The sequence below is a fragment of the Hemitrygon akajei genome, chromosome 6 (genome assembly GCF_048418815.1).
Source record: "Hemitrygon akajei chromosome 6, sHemAka1.3, whole genome shotgun sequence".
NCBI classification, from domain to species: Eukaryota; Metazoa; Chordata; class Chondrichthyes; order Myliobatiformes; family Dasyatidae; genus Hemitrygon; species Hemitrygon akajei.
Genome location: NC_133129.1, coordinates 35,538,874 through 35,556,480, shown reverse-complemented (window position 1 = coordinate 35,556,480; position 17,607 = coordinate 35,538,874). Strand labels below are relative to the sequence as shown.

General features: G+C 39.4%; 1 protein-coding gene across 1 annotated transcript in view; it reads left to right on the top strand.

Annotated features, from left to right (window-relative positions):
* The window catches only part of LOC140728947 (uncharacterized), a 143,177-nt gene that overhangs the window by 34,632 nt on the left and 90,938 nt on the right, over positions 1-17,607 (top strand). Inside the window, exons 10-13 of the mRNA XM_073048077.1 lie at positions 1,839-2,263; positions 3,888-4,042; positions 6,891-7,099; positions 16,275-16,414. Of these exons, the coding sequence (XP_072904178.1) occupies positions 1,839-2,263; positions 3,888-4,042; positions 6,891-7,099; positions 16,275-16,414 (929 nt within the window). The remainder of the gene's footprint in view (positions 1-1,838; positions 2,264-3,887; positions 4,043-6,890; positions 7,100-16,274; positions 16,415-17,607) is intronic.

Genomic DNA, 17,607 nt, shown 5'->3' with positions numbered 1-17,607 from the left:
CACAACACATGAGAGGAAACCACATGGGTTGGATCGAGTATGCTTCAGCCCACATTTTTTTAATAGACATTGTGGAGGAAGAGGTGTCACACTGGCAATTTACTCCACAGAACTATTGTGTGCATTAGGACTGTAAGCATACACAACCACACTGAAAAATAGTTTATCATAGTGCAGAACAAAAGCCTGATTAATAGTCACAAGAAAGATAAATGAGGATTTGTGCAAGTGATTGCATGTCATACGCAAGAGTTTAATAACATACTGGACAATATTGAAATCAATGTGTACTTCCTCATGTCTGCAAGTGCCCTTTAGTGTAAAAGGCAAAGATCTCTCCCTCTCTCTCTCCCTCGCCCTCTCCCTTTCCCTCACCTTCCCCCTCTCTCTCTCTCTCCCTCTCCCTCTCCCTCCCTCCCTCTCCCCCTCCCTCTCTCCCTGTCTCCCTCTCTCCCTCTCCCCACTGCTGTAACATAAAATAGACATGTGAGACATAGGAGACTGCAGATGTTGGGATCTGGAGCAAAAATGAAACTTCTGGAGGAACTCAGTGAGACAGGCAGCAAGTTTGGAGGGAATCCCACAAAGGGGGAGCAGTCTGTGAACAGCGACCATAATTGAGGTCCTAACCTTAACCCTGACTGTCCTGTCAGCTTTTTAATGTTTCAGGTTGAGATCCTACGTTAGGGCTGAGTGTTTGGAGGGGAGATAACCATTATAAAGAGAGGGCAAGGAGGGTTAAGGCGAGAGCTGGGAAGCACTGAGTGGAGCCAAATGAGAAGAGAGTAATGGGCAAATGGAGTAAGGTGGGGAAGGAAGTGGTGCAGAAGGCTGGGAGATGGAGATAACCAGGGGCTGTAGATGATGGAATCTGAAGGAAGGTGAGTAGAACAAGATAATGCTGAGCAGGTGGGAACAGTGGAGAGAGTGAAGGGGATGGATGAACAAGGACCGAGGGGCTTCAGTGTGCTGATAGAAAGAAACCACATACAGAGGAATGGGGTGGGAGTGGGGATGTTTGATGTTTACAAGAAGGGCTGAGAGACCATCTGAGTGGATCATAAGGAGAAAGGGTCAGAGGGGGTGCAGGTTATCTGAAAATGGAGAATTCAATGCTCATGCCATCGGTTTGTAGTCCACCCATAGAGAATATGAGATGCTGTACCCCTGGGTTTGTGCCTGGCCTCATGTTGCAGTGGGAGGCTGAAGACAGACAGTTTGGAGTGGGAACAGGGAGGGGAGATGAAATGATTTGCAACTGGTAGTTCAATTAGAAGCAAGAATAGTCAACTTGACTCCTTGAGCCTAGTCAGTACTTCAGTAAGATCATGGCTGATCTGTGTAATCCTGACTTTCTACTCCCAAGCTGGTTTGTTTTCGGCTCTAATTTCCATGCACTTTCACTCACAAATCCACACAAAATGCTGGAGGAACTCAGCAGGTCAGGCGCTATCTATGGAAAAAGCACAGTCAATGTTTCGGTCCTAAATGTGGACTGTGCTTTTTTCTGTAGATACTGCCTGGCCTGCTGAATTCCTCTAGCATTTTGTGCATGTTGCTCGGATTTCCAGCATCTGTGGATTTTCTCTTGTTTGTGACTCACAAATTACCTTTTTTTTTAAATATTGCACGAAGTGACTTCTGCTGCATTGTGTTTTTGTGTGTGTCTGAGACAGGTCTGGATGACGTGTTGGACAAAACTGTTGTAAGTTCAACTACAAAATCCTAACGTGTCCCATAAATTGTAATTTACCATGGTGATTAGATTCACCTCTCATTTTGAACAGGATTCCTTGTGAAGCTGATGTACAATAAAGCCTTTTCTTTTGCTCATGCAGCTCTTAATAGGACAAAAGCATGACTCAGCTTACCTTCCTGATACCATAATTAAAGATGACTTTGAAGCTATTTTTAACTGCATTGAAAAGGAAAGAATGGAGACAACAAAACAGACGCACATAACTCACAATCCTGAACCCCGTACTCTGACCGAAGAGCCTGGATTGGACAGGGAATCTCATTGTACGGAACTGGACCTAATCAAGAGCTCTAATCTATTTAATGAGGAGCTGTCAGGAAGCTGTGATGATGATGGAAGTGTAACCCTATCTGCACATTACCATCAGACTAATGACACAAGTGACCCAGCCATGAAAACACCATACTCTGCATTGGACCTTGGAAAAGCTATTGGGCTGCTTCAACAGTGGTACGAGTTGGATGAAAATTGCATCCCCAGTGTTTACAGACTTCAGCCAATCAGGTTAGTTTAAAACCGAGGAGCAATTGCAGGAATAAGTTGAAAGATCAGACCCATGACTCACAAACTGGCCTAGTTCCAAGAGCTTCCTGGCATTGAGAGAATTTATAAAGCATAGACTTCTTTGTGAAGCCGAGCTTTTGTGTATCCTCATTTACAACACACAACGTCTAGACCATAATTAATGAGTAATTGTTGTGTAAATCAGCCTAACTCATGTACCATAAGTATGTTCAGTTTTAAATCATTAAAGAGAAATCGGCAACCATCTCTCCCAGCTTATTTCATGAAAGTTGTTACCTGTCTAATATTGCATGTAGATAGAGCTTCAGCTCTGCATTCATCCAATCCAGATAATCACTTGAAAACCACCTGAGCAAATTATTGACTATAGATAAATATTTTAAAGAATTTTGTAAAACAAAGATTAACCATCAAGAATTTACAAAAGCAATACGTGGCATTAGCCTAATTTAACTCTTGACAGCCCCCAGCATCTTGGATCCTGCATAGAATGGAATGATGCATAATAGGAGTCCATGCAACCCACTATACCATATCACTGGAATATGGAAACATAAATTTTGAGTCATTAGAGACCATAAGGGGACTCACAGGTTTTCATAATTTTGAGAATGAAAACAAACACTCAATGACTCAGGAGCAATACACATTAAATGCTGGAGGAACTCAGCAGGTCAGGCAGCATCTGTAGAGAAGAATAAATTCTCCTCTCCTTAAAATGCTGCCTGAATTGCTAGAGTTAGAAAACCTACAGCTCAATAAAGGCCCTTCGGCCCACAAAGTTGTGCCGAACATGTCCCTACCTCAGAAATTACTAGGCTTGCCTATAGCCCTCTATTTTTCTAAGCTCCATGTACCTATGCAAAAGTCTCTTAAAAGACCCTATCGTATCTGCCTCCACCACCGTTGCCGGCAGCCCATTCCACTCACTCACCACTTTCTGAGTAAAAAACTTACCCCTGACATCTCCTCTGTACCTACTCCCCAGCACCTTAAACGTGTGTCCTCTAGTGGCAACCATTTCAGCCCTGGGACAAAGCCTCTGACTATCCACATGATCAATGCCTCTCATCCGCTTATACACCTCTATCAGGTCACCTCTCATCCTCCATTGCTCCAAGGAGAAAAGGCCGAGTTCACTCAACCTATTCTCATAATGCATGCACCCCAATCCAGGCAACATCCTTGTAAATCTCTTCTGCACCCTTTCTATGGTTTCCACATCCTTCCTGTAGTGAGGCGACCAGAACTGAGCACAAGTACTTCAAGTGGGGTCTGACCAGGGTCCTATATAGCTGCAACATTATCTCCAGCATTTTGTGAGTATTGCTCCCCTGTATTATGTCATAAAAATTACATTTTTCTTGATTGGTTCTTACATAAGTTCAGAAGTAAACATTTTCATGCTAAATACAAATGATGATAAATGCTAATATTGGTCAGGACATGAAGGGACACGGGGGGAGGGGGATGGCAGGAGACTGGGGCTGAGAGGAAAGATGGATCAGCGATGATGAAATGATGGAGCAGACTCGATGGGTCAAATGGCCTAATTCTGCCCCTATACCTTATGGCCTAATATGAGTTTTGCTTTGGTTTGCAGTGCACACTTCAAAGACTTTTACAGCAAGGATCCCTCCCGTAGACTACAAGCAAGGAATAACTGGTCAAATTCTTCCCGGAAGCTATGGAGCATTCTTCAGGAATATGCACCTGTGGCCCTTGGCAAAAAAGCAGCCTCAAATCTCCTTGAAACAGGTAATAGTGGAAGAGTCAGCAGTAATGGATTTAAATCTGAAATAACAATAAGAATAATCCTAAAAATGTCACATTAGACGAACAATGCAGCTTTTCCAAACTGCTAATCAATTTTACAATACATTGTTTCATATCTCATCGTTAAATATTTGTTAGAAAGACAAGTATGACTGAAGGTTTGGCAACAATTTTGGAATTAGTGAAAAAAATACAAACAGGAATAAGCCATTGACCCCTTGCACCTGCAATTCAATGCAAGTAGCTTTTACCTCAGCACCATTTTCCTGTACAAACCCATACCTTGGACTTGGCTCATTGCTGATAGCTCTCTCCCCTTTCTTAATCTCTTTTTTCATTTTTGGAGACAAACTATCTACCAATATCTTTTATAAACCTAGTGATTCCCATGTCTATCGTGACCACACCTCTTTCCAATGTATATCTTGTGAAAATGCAATTCCTTTTTCTCCATTCCTTTGTCTCTGTCACATCAATTCCCAGGATGAGGCTTTCCTTTCCAGGACATCAGAAATGTCCTCCTTCTTTAAAGAACAGGGTTTCCCTTCCTCTGTCATTGATGCTGCCTTCACCCACATCTCCTCCAATTACCCAGCATTTGCACATACCACATTGTCCTTCCCCCTTAACAGGGATAGAGTTCCTCATGTCCCCATATACCACCCCATGAGCCTCCACATCCAAAACATCATTCTCCACAACTTTCACCATCTTTAATGGGATCCTACCTTCAAACACATCTTTACCTCCCCACACCTCCACCCCAACTCTCTGCTTTCCTCAGGGATTGCTCCCTCCATAATTCTTTCATCCATTTGTTACTTTCTACTACTCTCCCTCCTGGTACTTATCAGTTCAAGTTGAAGAAGAAGTGCTGTACCTGTCCGTTTATCTCCTCTGTCACCTCCACTCAGGGCCCCTAATAGTCCTTCCAGGTAAGGCATACTTCACCTGTGAATCTATTGGGGTTTCCTACTGTATCTGGTGCTCCTGATGTGGCCTCCGCTACACTGGTGAGACTTGACTTAGATTGGGGGTCGCTTTTTTAAGCTCCTCCTCTCCATCTGCAAAAAGCAGAGTTTCCCAGTGGCCAACCATTTTAATTCCTATTCTATTCTTGTTCCAACATGTCCTCTTCTGCCACAATGAGGCCACTGTTAGGGTGGAGGAACAATCTAGATAATCTTCAACGTGATAGCCTGACCATCAATTTCTCATCCTGGTGAATTATTTTTCTCATACCCCTTTCCTCTTCTTCTATTTCCCACTCTGACCTCTTACCTCTTCTCCTCACCTGCCTATCACTTCCCCCAATGCCCCCATTCCTTCCCTTTCTCCCATGGTCCACTGTCCTCTCCTATCAGATGCCTCTTCTCTAGCCCTTTGCCTTTTCTACTTATCACCTCTCAGCTTCTCTCTTCATCCCATTTTCCCCACCCACCTGGCTTCACCTGTCATCTTCCAGTTTGCCCTCATTCCCCTTCCTCCACCTTTTTTTAATTCTGGATTCTTCCCCTGTCCTTTCCAGTCCTGATGAAGGGCCTCGGCCCAAAACGTCTAATGTTTATTTATTTCAATAGATGCTGCCTGACCTGCTGGGTTCCTCCAGCATTTTGTGTGTGGGATTTCCAGCATCTGCAGAATCTCTTGTGTTTGTGAAATCCCATATCCCCCGTGGTTTCCTGAATATACAAAAATCTGTACTCACTGACTGTCTCCATAGCCCCCTTGTGCATAGACAACCAAGGAAAAAAAACATTTTTCATCAAAAAGGTAGTGATTTAGATCATAGAATAGTATGACATTGTACAGGCCCTTCATCTCACAATGCAGGTTGCATTTTAAGCTACTCTGTGATCAATCACCACCTTCCTTCCCACGTAGCCCTCCATTTTTTTCATCCAATTTTCTATTTCTTAAAAGTCCCTAATATGTCTGACTCTACCAGCAGCTCTTACAGTGCATTTGATGCACTTACCACACTCTGTGTAAAAAATAAAGTACCTACTTCAGTCATCCCCCATATATTTTTCTCCAATCACCTTAAAATGATGCCTTCTCATATTAGCCATTTTCGCCCTGGGAAAAAAGCACTGACAGTCCAATCTAACAATGCCTCTTACTGTCTTAATTACCTCTATCAATTCACCTCTCATCCTCCTTTGCTGTCGTTGCATTTTACTTATTTTTTTGTTGCATGTTTTCATGTTGCTTTGCCTTGAACATCTGGTCCTTTTTTTGATATTATCACCTCTGATTCTTTATTAGGACTATGCCCCCTGATTGGAATGAATTAGTGAAAATGAAATATAATCAGGAATAAGCTATTGGCTCCTTGCACCTGCAATTCAATAAAATTATCTCAGCGAGGATAAATCATCTCTGCGCCAATTCTGTCAAATGCTAAAAAAAGTTTGTGTTCCAGTGAAGTTTCTATTTCTTGTTTCCTCAATAAATGCAAGCTATACATCTCCATGCTTCAAATTCTTTGATATGCCACATCCCACTCACAATACTATGACTCCTCTAAATCAAATTAGCAAAGCCATTCATTGACTGCCCAGACATTCTTGATAGTATTTAAATATTCAACCAACTCAGAAACTCTATGAGTCTTTGTCTTCTTTCTCTCTCAGATTTGATCTCCCCTATTCTCATATGGGCTAACCACCATCCATCAAATCTCCTCAAGGATTTATGTAAACTATGACGTAATTTTTAGCCATTACCATTCTTATTAGTTACTTAATCCACAAATAGTCAATGTGTTTTATAATAAAAATATATAATTAAGCTTCTGTTGTTTTCCTTTTATATAATTGAACCTCAGTTATAGAACAGGAGGTTAAACAGGGTCTGCAGACCAAAGGAATTCCAGAGAACCACTGCCATTGGTTCAAGCGGTATATCACCGACATTCAGTACAATCTTTCAAGTGAGAAAGTTTCAGATTACATTGATATTTTACCACGGAAGCCACAGCTGAATGTACCCATGTGGAAAGCCCACAAAAAGTTTGTGGAAAGCATCCATGCCAGGGTAAGAATGAGTTAATTTTTAACTATTTATGTTATTGGATTATATTATTGCTATCTGACACCAAAAGTAAGATGCAACAGTACTGTTTAGTACAGGAACCATTAAAAATCCATCTTGTATCGGTTCTCATGGTGTTTATCTTTTGTTTTCTCTCTACCCCTTCAGTTATTACTTCTGACAATTTGTTTAGCCGGAAGACGAATTGGTTCAAAGTTATGCTTTCTTTTTGACAGTTGCCAGTCAAACTTTAGCCAGTTGAATGGTAATGTAAAACACAGTGGCCATTATAGCTGTCTATGCCCCATCTTGTTCCTCCTCATCTTCAACATGAAACAGATCAACTTTTGAAGTGGTCAGTCTGTAAAACTAGATCTGACAAGAGCAAGTATCAGGAAGCACTATAAAATTAATATCAATTAGAATCAAGGGGAAAGTATTCCACTGGTTGCTCAAAGGGATATGGTTATGGTTGTTGGAAGTGAAATAGCTTAGCTCCAAACATTGTATGTGAGAATCCTCAAGGTACAGTACTGTGCAAAAATCTTTCTTTTCAAATCTTTTTATTAATTTTTTAAGAAAAACATAAGAAAAATATTAGTACAAAACATTTGAGAGTACATAATAGATTAATTAACAATCAAATATGTATTAATCAATACATAGAGTCTCTCAAACTCATAGTATAATGTAAAGGAATTAAGAAAAAAAAAGAACCCCCCCCAAAAAAAAACAACTAAAAAAAAACTAAAAAAAAAACTAACCAACATGGGCAATCGCATAATATTAAATACGTACAGCAGTGCCAATGACTCCCAACCTCCATCCACACAATTCAGGATAGTAACAATAAGGTTCAGGATCAGACCATTTAATTCATATGAAAATGTTGAATAAATGGTCTCCAAGTTTCCTCAAATTTAACTGAAGAGTCAAAAACCACACTTCTAATTTTTTCTAAACTCAAACAGGAAATAGTTTGAGAAAACCACTGAAATACAGTTGGAGGGTTAATTTCTTTCCAATTCAGTAAAATAGATCTTCTAGCCATTAGTGTAACAAATGCAATCATTCGTTGGGATGAAGCGGATAAACGCTTATTATCTATCATTGGTAGACCAAAAATTGCGGTAAAAGGATGTGGTTGGAGATTAATATTTAAGACTCTTGAAATAATATTAAAAATATCTTTCCAATAGTTTTGTAAACAAGGACAAGACCAAAACATATGGGTCAACGAAGCAATATCAGAATGACATCTATCACAGGTTGGATTAACATAAGAATAAAATCGAGCAAGTTTATCTTTAGACATGTGAGCTCTATGTACAACCTTAAATTGTATTAGAGCATGTTTAGCACAGATAGAGGATGAGTTTACCAATAATAAAAATTTTTCCCATTGCTCAATAGATATAGGGCAATGCAATTCTTCCTGCCATTCCTTCTTAATTTTTTCTGATATATCTGGTTGTACATTCATAATCATATTATAAATGATAGCTACTAAGCCCTTTTGACAAGGATTAAGAGCTAAAATTCTTTCTGTAATGTCCAATGGACATTCTTTCGAAAAAGACTTTAGTTCATTATATAAAAAATTTCTAACTTGTAGATATCTAAAAAAATGGGTTTTAGATAAATTATATTTATTAGATAACTGTTCAAAGGACATAATGTTATCATCCAAAAACAGATCACGAAAACATGTTATACCTTTTGTTTTCCATAAAAGAAAAGCTTGATCTATAGATGATGGTCGGAAAAAGTAGTTAGATATTATAGGACTTGACAGCATAAACTTATTCAAACCAAAAAATTTACGAAATTGAAACCAGATTCGTAATGTATACTTGACTATAGGATTAGTTATCTGTTTATTCATTTTGAATAACGAAAAAGGAAGTGAAGATCCTAAGATTGAGATCAATGAGAAATCTTGCACAGATTTACATTCCAAATTTACCCATTGTGGGCCAGCAACTGTAGTCGATTCTTGTGTCCAAAATATCAAATACCGTATATTAACTGCCCAATAGTAAAATCTTAAGTTTGGTAGAGCCAAACCGCCCTCCTTCTTAGGCTTCTGTAAATATTTTTTACCTAGCCTAGGATTTTTGTTCTGCCACAAATACGAAGATATTTTAGAATCAACTATATCAAAAAAAGATTTAGGAATAAAAATTGGTAATGCTTGAAATAGATATAGAAATTTAGGTAGTATCATCATCTTAATGGCATTAATTCTACCTACCAAAGACAAAGATAGTGGGGACCACCTATTAGCAAGTTGCTTAATTTGATCTATTAAAGGCAAAAAATTAGTTTTAAATAAATCTTTATGTTTTTTAGTAATTTTAATACCTAAATAAGTAAAATAGTCTGTAACAATTCTATATGGTACCTGATTATAAATTGAAGTATGCATATTTAATGGAAAAAGTTCACTCATTAAAATTCAATTTATATCCAGAAAAATTACTAAATTGAGCAAGCAAAGAAGAAATAGCAGGAATAGATCTTTCAGGGTCAGATATATATAATAACAAATCATCCGCATATAATGATACCTTATACATCGTCTCCCCACGGGTAATACCTAAAATATTGGGTGATTCACGAATAGCTATAGCCAAGGGTTCCAAAGCAATGTCAAATAATAAAGGGCTTAAAGGACAACCTTGCCTTGTGCCCCGAGATAACTGAAAAAAAGGGGATCTTTGATTATTAGTGAAGACCGAAGCTAAAGGTTTCTGATATATTAATTTAATCCATGATATAGATTTTGAACTAAAATTAAAATGTTGCAAAGTATTAAATAAATATGACCATTCGACTCTATCAAATGCTTTTTCGGCATCTAAGGAAATGACACATTCTGGGATTTTAGATGAAGAGGTATAAACAATATTAATTAATTTTCTAATGTTAAAAGATGAATAGCGATTTTTAATAAATCCAGTCTGATCCTCAGAAATAATCCGAGGCAATATATTTTCTAATCTAATAGCCAAAATTTTACTAAAAATCTTAAAATCCGTATTCAGCAAAGATATAGGCCGATAGGATGCACATTCAGTGGGGTCTTTATCTTTTTTAAGAATTAAGGAAATAGAAGCTTTATAAAAAGATTGTGGTAGTTTACCTATACTTAATGCATCTTTAAAAATTTTACAAAGCCAAGGAGAAAGTATAGAAGAAAAGGATTTAAAAAATTCTGCAGAAAAACTATCTGGACCCGAAGCTTTACCCGAGTTCATTGAGAAAATAGCCTTTTCTATTTCAGACTCCGTAATAGGTGTGTCCAAAAATACACTATCCTCAACAGTTACTTTTGGAATATTCAATTTCCTTAAGAATTCACTCATTATAGAAGAGTTCTTAGTACATTCTGATTGATATAAAGAATTATAAAAATCTTGGAAGGCTTTATTTATCTCTTTATGATCAATCGTCAAAGTACCATCTTGTTTGCGAATCTTAGTAATTTGTCGCTTATCCGAAACAATTTTCAATTGGTTAGCTAGTAGTTTACCAGACTTATCTCCATATGTATAGAATTGAGCTTTCGATTTAATTAACTGACTTTCAATCGAGGAGGTTAATAATAAACTATGCTCCATTTGAAGTTCCACCCTTTCTTTATAAAGTTCTTTACTAGGGGTCAATGAGTAGATCTTGTCAATTGCCTTAATTTTATCAACTAATGTTAATATTTTAGAATTAGTTCGTTTCCTAACTCCGGCAGAATATGAAATAATCTGTCCACAAATATATGCCTTAAAAGTATCCCACAAAATTCCACTAGAGATGTCTGCTGTAGAATTTATTGAGAAAAACAAATCAATTTGCTGTTTAATAAAGACTGTGCAAAAATCTTAGGCACATACTGTACATATGGAGAGGATGTCTAAGGCTTTTGCACAGTACTGCTGTCATTTTATGTATTGCATTACACTGCTGCCGCAAAAAAGGCAAATTTCATCACACAGTGAATGAGGATAAACCTATTGTGGATTGAGATTGGAAAAGGGGCAGTGAGAGTGAAATCATGGTTGGGAAAAGGTGAACAGAGTGGGCAGGGAGCAGGTCGCAACAGAGAGACATTTTGTATTGATCAATAAACCAATTGTTTGGAATCATATGACCAGGTGTCTCAGGGCTGGGTGTGTCCGCACCTGTGCCACTCCCTGCCCCTGGCACTCCTGCTCTGCCACCCCTCCCACACCCTTCCCCCATGGTGCTCCACTCTCGCCGTTCCCAATATCCTTTGCCACCACCAGATTTGCAAACTCGCTTTCCACTCCGCAGTGAAAATATAGTACTGTGTAAAAATCTTAGGTACCCAAACGATATATATATTTTTCGACTGTAAGACTTTCCAACAGTACTGTAGTGCTTTGGCTCAACCATCTTTGTCAATGGCCTTCCTAAAGTCAGGCTTTGTGCTCTCATCGCTGAACATCCCAAAGTTCAATTCCACAAAAATGTAAAAAACACAGAATTCAGATAACGAAGAGATGAGAGATTGCAGATGCTGTAATCTGGAGAGCAATATTAGTGGGGGGAAAACAGATAACATTTTGGATTAGTCCCTGTGATCATTGACGCTTAAATAAAAACAGAAAATATTGAGAGCACTCTGGGGGTCAGGCAGCATCTGTGGAAAGAACATAAAAACATTGGAAATAGGAGAAGATCAGCAAGCCTGTTCTGCCATTCAATAAGGTCATGGGCTCAGCTCCACCTCCCTGCCCTTTCTCCATTACTCTAATTTCAATGCTATTCAAATATTTAACCAAGTCTGAAATATATTTAATGATGTAACCTCTACTGCTTCCCCGGACAGAGAATTCCACAGATCGACTACTCTCTGGGAAAAGTAGTTTCTCCTCATCTCTGTCTTATATCTAATGTCCTGAAGCTCACATTTCAGGTTGAAACCCTTAATTAGAACTGGTATGAGAGCAAATAAGTTGGTTTTAAGTTACAGAGGATATTGCGGAGAGGAAGATAGGCAAAGGGAATGAATATCTCTAAAAAAGAAAGGCTGGGGTTGCCAGCTCTGCAAATGTTGAGTTGTAGGGTGTGCCCTGTAGGTCAGGCTGTGCTGAAGGAGAGAGGAAAACAGAGCTGACATCTTAAATGGATTGCTTAGTTCTGATACAGATAGGGTAAGTTATGAGGTTTTAGAAATTGTTATTAAGTGTAAAAGTTGCACTTAAGTGCAAATAGCTGCATAGAACTTGATGCTGCTGTTCATCAAACTTACATTAAACTTCATTGTAACAGTGCAGGCAGATACAAAGCAAAGAAACACAATAGATCCCCTTAAAAAAGGAAGACCATCAAAGGATGCCCTGTGTGCAGAGTGAAAAGACAAATCGTACAAACAAAGTAAGCAAATAGCATTCAGAACTGAAGTTTACAGAAGTGAGTCCACAGACACGAAGGCAGGCATCACTACAGCCAATTCAAGAGCAGGCAACAGCCCTAGTTCAGCGCAGAGTAGAGTAAATGTCGAGGAGCAGCAATCTAAAATCCTTCACCTCCAACCCCAGCACCTGGACCTTTACAATATGGCCCACAGCTTAAACTATTCAAACCTGGTCATTCTTTGCTCTCGGCCTGGGCTCAGCCACTTCAGAATGGTCTCAGGCCTTTCTCTTTCCATCTGACTTACTGAGCATGCCCTACATTTTCATTATTCGGATTCTCTAACTTCCTCCATCAACCCATTGACTAGCTATCCTCCATTAAGATGATCTCCATGGCAACCCTAGTCTCACTGTATCAGAGCTATTCCTTTTGTCCTATAACATCCATTCCCCATCTTCTCTCCAACTTAAATCTACTTTGTTTTCTTTTTCACTATGTTCTGATGAAGAGGCTTTGACCTGAAACATTAACTCTGTCTCTCTTTCTGTAAGTTCTGTCTGACCTGCTGAGTCTGTACAGCGTTTCTGTTTTCATTTCAGATTTCCACTGTCTGCAGTTTTTGGATTTTCAACATTAACGTTTGGGCTGATAATTGGCCAATAACCCTTCACCCCACAAAATTGCTCATCAATGATTGTGTCCAATAAAAGAAAATCCAAACAGTAACATTCAGTGTCATTTTATCACTGAGTTCCCCATAATCTAGTGCCAGGCCATAATTAAGTCTGACACAAAAATTAGGCTGGCATATTTGGGCTGTGAGGTGTCGCAAAGTCGCAGGCGAGCGGGAAGATGCTTGGAAAATGAAATATAACGTGGAGAAATGTGAGATTATCCAACTTTGGCTTTAAAAATAGAAAGACGGGTCATTATCTGATTGGTGAGAAGGGTTTGCAACATACCTAATTGTTCCCACTCAATGGCAGAGATCTAGCTTGAGATCTAGTAGTGAATAGAAAATGCTGGTAAAGAGGCAGAATGGTGCAATTGATGAGAGTCATGAAGAAATCTAACTGACTATATTTGCCTCTGAGATGTGATAAAATTACCACTCCCGTCTGTGTAATATATTTCCTTCCTCCTATCTACGTTAGTCGATTTACTTCTGACATGGAAACTGGATCTCAGCCTACTGAGTCAAAGGTTCATTTTATTGTCAAATTATGCAGATACAATACAACTCTGATATCTGTCTTCTCCAGATAGTCATGAAATACAGAAAGACCATGGAATTGATGAAAGAAAAAACATCAACTTCCCCCCCCCCCCCCATCCTGGCTTGACAAAGAAAGGAAAACTCGCAGACCCCAATCCACACCCTGCTGAGAAAAAGCCACAATCGCATCAAATCCCCCCTCCCTAGCAGAGCGACAGTAACAATCTCCACTCACAGTAACAAACAGCAGCAATCCCTGACCCCCTCAACCGCAGAAGAAACAGCAACAATAACAATACCTAACCCCCTCACTCAAAGAAAAAAAAGCGACAATAACAATCTTTACCAATTCATAGTGCAATCCCATCCCCTATTAATTATTCCTGTAACCTATTCTCACCAAATCCCCACCAAATGTCCCTTCACTCTCTTTCTAGGGCAATTTAAAGTGAGTAACTCCCCAACACCCAACCCCTGTGTTTTTGAAACAAGGGCATACAGAGGAAAACTCAGTCGTACAAAAATGTGCAAACTACAGATAGACAGTGCTCAAGGTGAGGACTGAATTCAGAGCTGCATTGCAAACAAGAACAATGAAATTTTGCTCTCCTTAATCCGGGGATCCTGAGTTAGTGAGAATGTCTTCCCTGCGGTGACAGATGCAATCAGCTAATGGTAGAGCAGAGGGATCAGACTAAGAAACAAACACCACCTGGTGTTTAGTTCCTGGTACAATGGAAGAGAAGAAAGACGGTGTTAAAAGGAAGCAAGTGACAGCTGTTTGTCTTTGGAAACAGTACACTACGCTATATGATTTACAGCCACAGAATTATATCAACACTTATCTAAATTGGATTTACTTTTCTACACCTGAACAATAGGCCATATTCATTCCAGCTTTTCATAATTGATGGCTATAGTGTATCTTCTGTAGTGCTCTACTTGCCAACTCTTAGGTAAATATTCTATTTAACTCCACCAACCAATAACATACACTCGAGTGGTTTGAAGATATTTTTCAATAATGAACTGTTACAAGGAAATGGACACAGTTTGAATTCATTTGGAATGTCTGCTTTAGTGTAGTGATTTGCTAATGCAGTGATTTAATACAAAGCAGGGGGTCTTCGAGACAACATTAGTAAATGCAGATGGTATTTGATTGCATGGCAGAGATGGGTAATGGCCAGCTGCATTGGACTTGTTAAATGGGCACCTGGCAGTTTAGAGTCATGTCAAAATGAGGGAGTGCTGGAAGTCGGTGCTTAAATAGACAAATAAAGAGGCACGGTCCAGGTTCTGCCTTAAGGAGAACTCGAGAGACTGCTCAGAAAAGTGTCCTGGGAAATCTTCATCTTTCATGTTGTTGTGCCATAGAAAATCAAATTTGCCACACATAGGTCCCACAGAAAAATTCTACTTACTAACCCACCAGCTCCTAAAATGCACCCCACTTCCCTTCAGGACCTAGGCAGATCAAATGTTATCCCTTTTCTGCTTTAAAGTTGTGTGTCCAGCCAATGGCAGTTAAGAGTTGATCTCGTAACTGTCAGCTCGTGTATAGGTCAGACAGGATAGAGATGGCAGATTTTCTATCTTGAGGAACATGAGCGAACAAGATGGATTAAAAAAAAATATGGTAGCTCTGTAGTCAAGATAAATAGTAACTTACCTGAACCATTTACATCCCTTTAATATATGATACATACTACATTTTATTATCAGTGTCCTTAAACCTAATTGTTACACACTTAGCTCACTTTGTGTATGATCTGACAACCTTACCATTCCCTGCATATCACCCCACTGAGCTTTACTTGTTTTGTCTATTTCTTACTTATTTACTGCCTGTTTCGACGCTGGTGTTTAGGGTAGCAATGAAGGTCCTCCTTCTCTGTCTGTGCATACCATCGCACACAGATAGAGGATTCTTCATGCTGTTTCCGTAACAATTTTGTTTTGCCAGTCAGAATTGTTAGCCCTTTGCTGACTCCCCAAACCTGGAGGACTGGTGGATCACTTTTAGTCTGGCATCCACTCTTTGACCTGTTTGGTGTGGATGACCCTACCAAGAGCCAAAGCACAAGGCTCTGATTCTAACCAACATAGCTCTCCGGGTCATTGAGGCACACTAGCCAACTGGAGTTTGTCCATTTTGGGAGGCTAATATTCCAGCTCTTTAGTTAACCTCCACTGTGACCAGGGACCAACTGATGTTTTTATGTTTAAGTAAATATTCAAAAATGCAGGAGAAAATCCTTCAATATTTACTTACCAAGGTGCTCGATGAATAGTACTTTTGGTTCCAGAAAAGAGAATTGAGCACAAAACAACATTCTCCTTTAGTATAGTACTATTAGAAATAAATATTGACCCAGCATGCATTTTGTTTAGTACATAGTTTTCAAGGGAAGTCCTCTTCTGTTTCTAATTCTTATTCATCTCCTTGAAGTTCTTGGTAATCTACAGTACCTGGTTTTAATTGATAGAGTTAAATGTTAATTTTAGTTTATGGGCTTATAATGTTCTAATGTAGCTGATTTATTCAGCTTGTGAAGTAATGATAAATTTTATGCCCGATAGCTTCGTCATACCAATATTTATGAGTACAAGGTCAGCTGGGGTCGGGATGGAATCAATCCAAAGCTCAACAGGTCCCACTTTTTCTACACAGAGCATCTGTGTAATGATTTTCGGAAGACCTTCATTGCCCATTTTAACAGGTCAGTGCTTCTGCCTCGCTCTACTGTATCAGAAATTACAATTTTCAATCTATTTCATAAGACCATGAGACATAGGAGCAGAATTAGGCTAATCAGCCATTTGAGTCTGCTCCGCTATTCCATCATGAATGATCCCAGATCCCACTCAACCCCATGCACCTGCCTTCTCACCGAATCCTTTGATGCCCAGACCATCCAGGAAATGATCAACTTCCACCTTAAATATACCCATGGACTTGGCCTCCATGACATCTGTGGTAGAGCATTCCACAGATTTACTACTCTTTGGCAAGAAAATGTTCTGAAGGGTTACCCTTCAATTTTGAGACAGTGCCCTCAAGTGCTGTATGCCACCAGCATAGGAAACAGCCTTTCGACGTCCACCCTATCTTGTCCTTTCAACATTCAGTGGGTTTCAATGTGATCCCCCTGCATTCTTCTAAATTTCAGTGAGTACAGGCCCAAAGCTGCCAAACACTCCTCATATGGAATTGAACCCCCTTCATTCCTGGAATCATCCTTGTGAATCTCCTCTGGACTCTCTCCAATACATCCTTTCTGAGATAATGGGCCCAAAACTGCTGACAATACTCCCAAGTGTGGTCTGACTAGTGTCTTATAAAGGCTCAGCATTATCTCCTTACTTTTATATTTTATTCCCCTTGAAATAAATGCCAACATTGCATTTGCCTTCATTACCATAGACTCAACCTGTAAATTAACTTTCTGGGAGTCTTGCATGAGGATTCCTAAGCCTCTTTGCATCTCTGATGTTTGAATCTTCTCTCCATTTAGATAATAGTCTGCATTATTGTCCCTTTTAACAAAATGCATTATCATGCATTTCCCAACACTGTATTCCATCTGCCACATTTTTGCACATTCTTCCACTTTGTCTAAGTCCTGCTGAAATTGCAATGCTTCCTCAGCGCTACCTACCCCTCCATCTATCTTTGTATCATCCGCAAACTTTGCCACAAAGCCTTCAATTCCATTATCTAAATCATTAACAAACAATGTGAAAAGTGGCGATCCCAAAACTGACCACTGAGGAACACCACTTGTCACCAACAGCTAACCAGAAAAGGCCCCTTTTATTCCCATTCGCTGCCTGCTGCTCGTCAACCATTCCTCTATCCATGCCAGTATTTTTCCTGTTAGGCCATAGAACTTTATCTTGTTAAGCAGCCTCA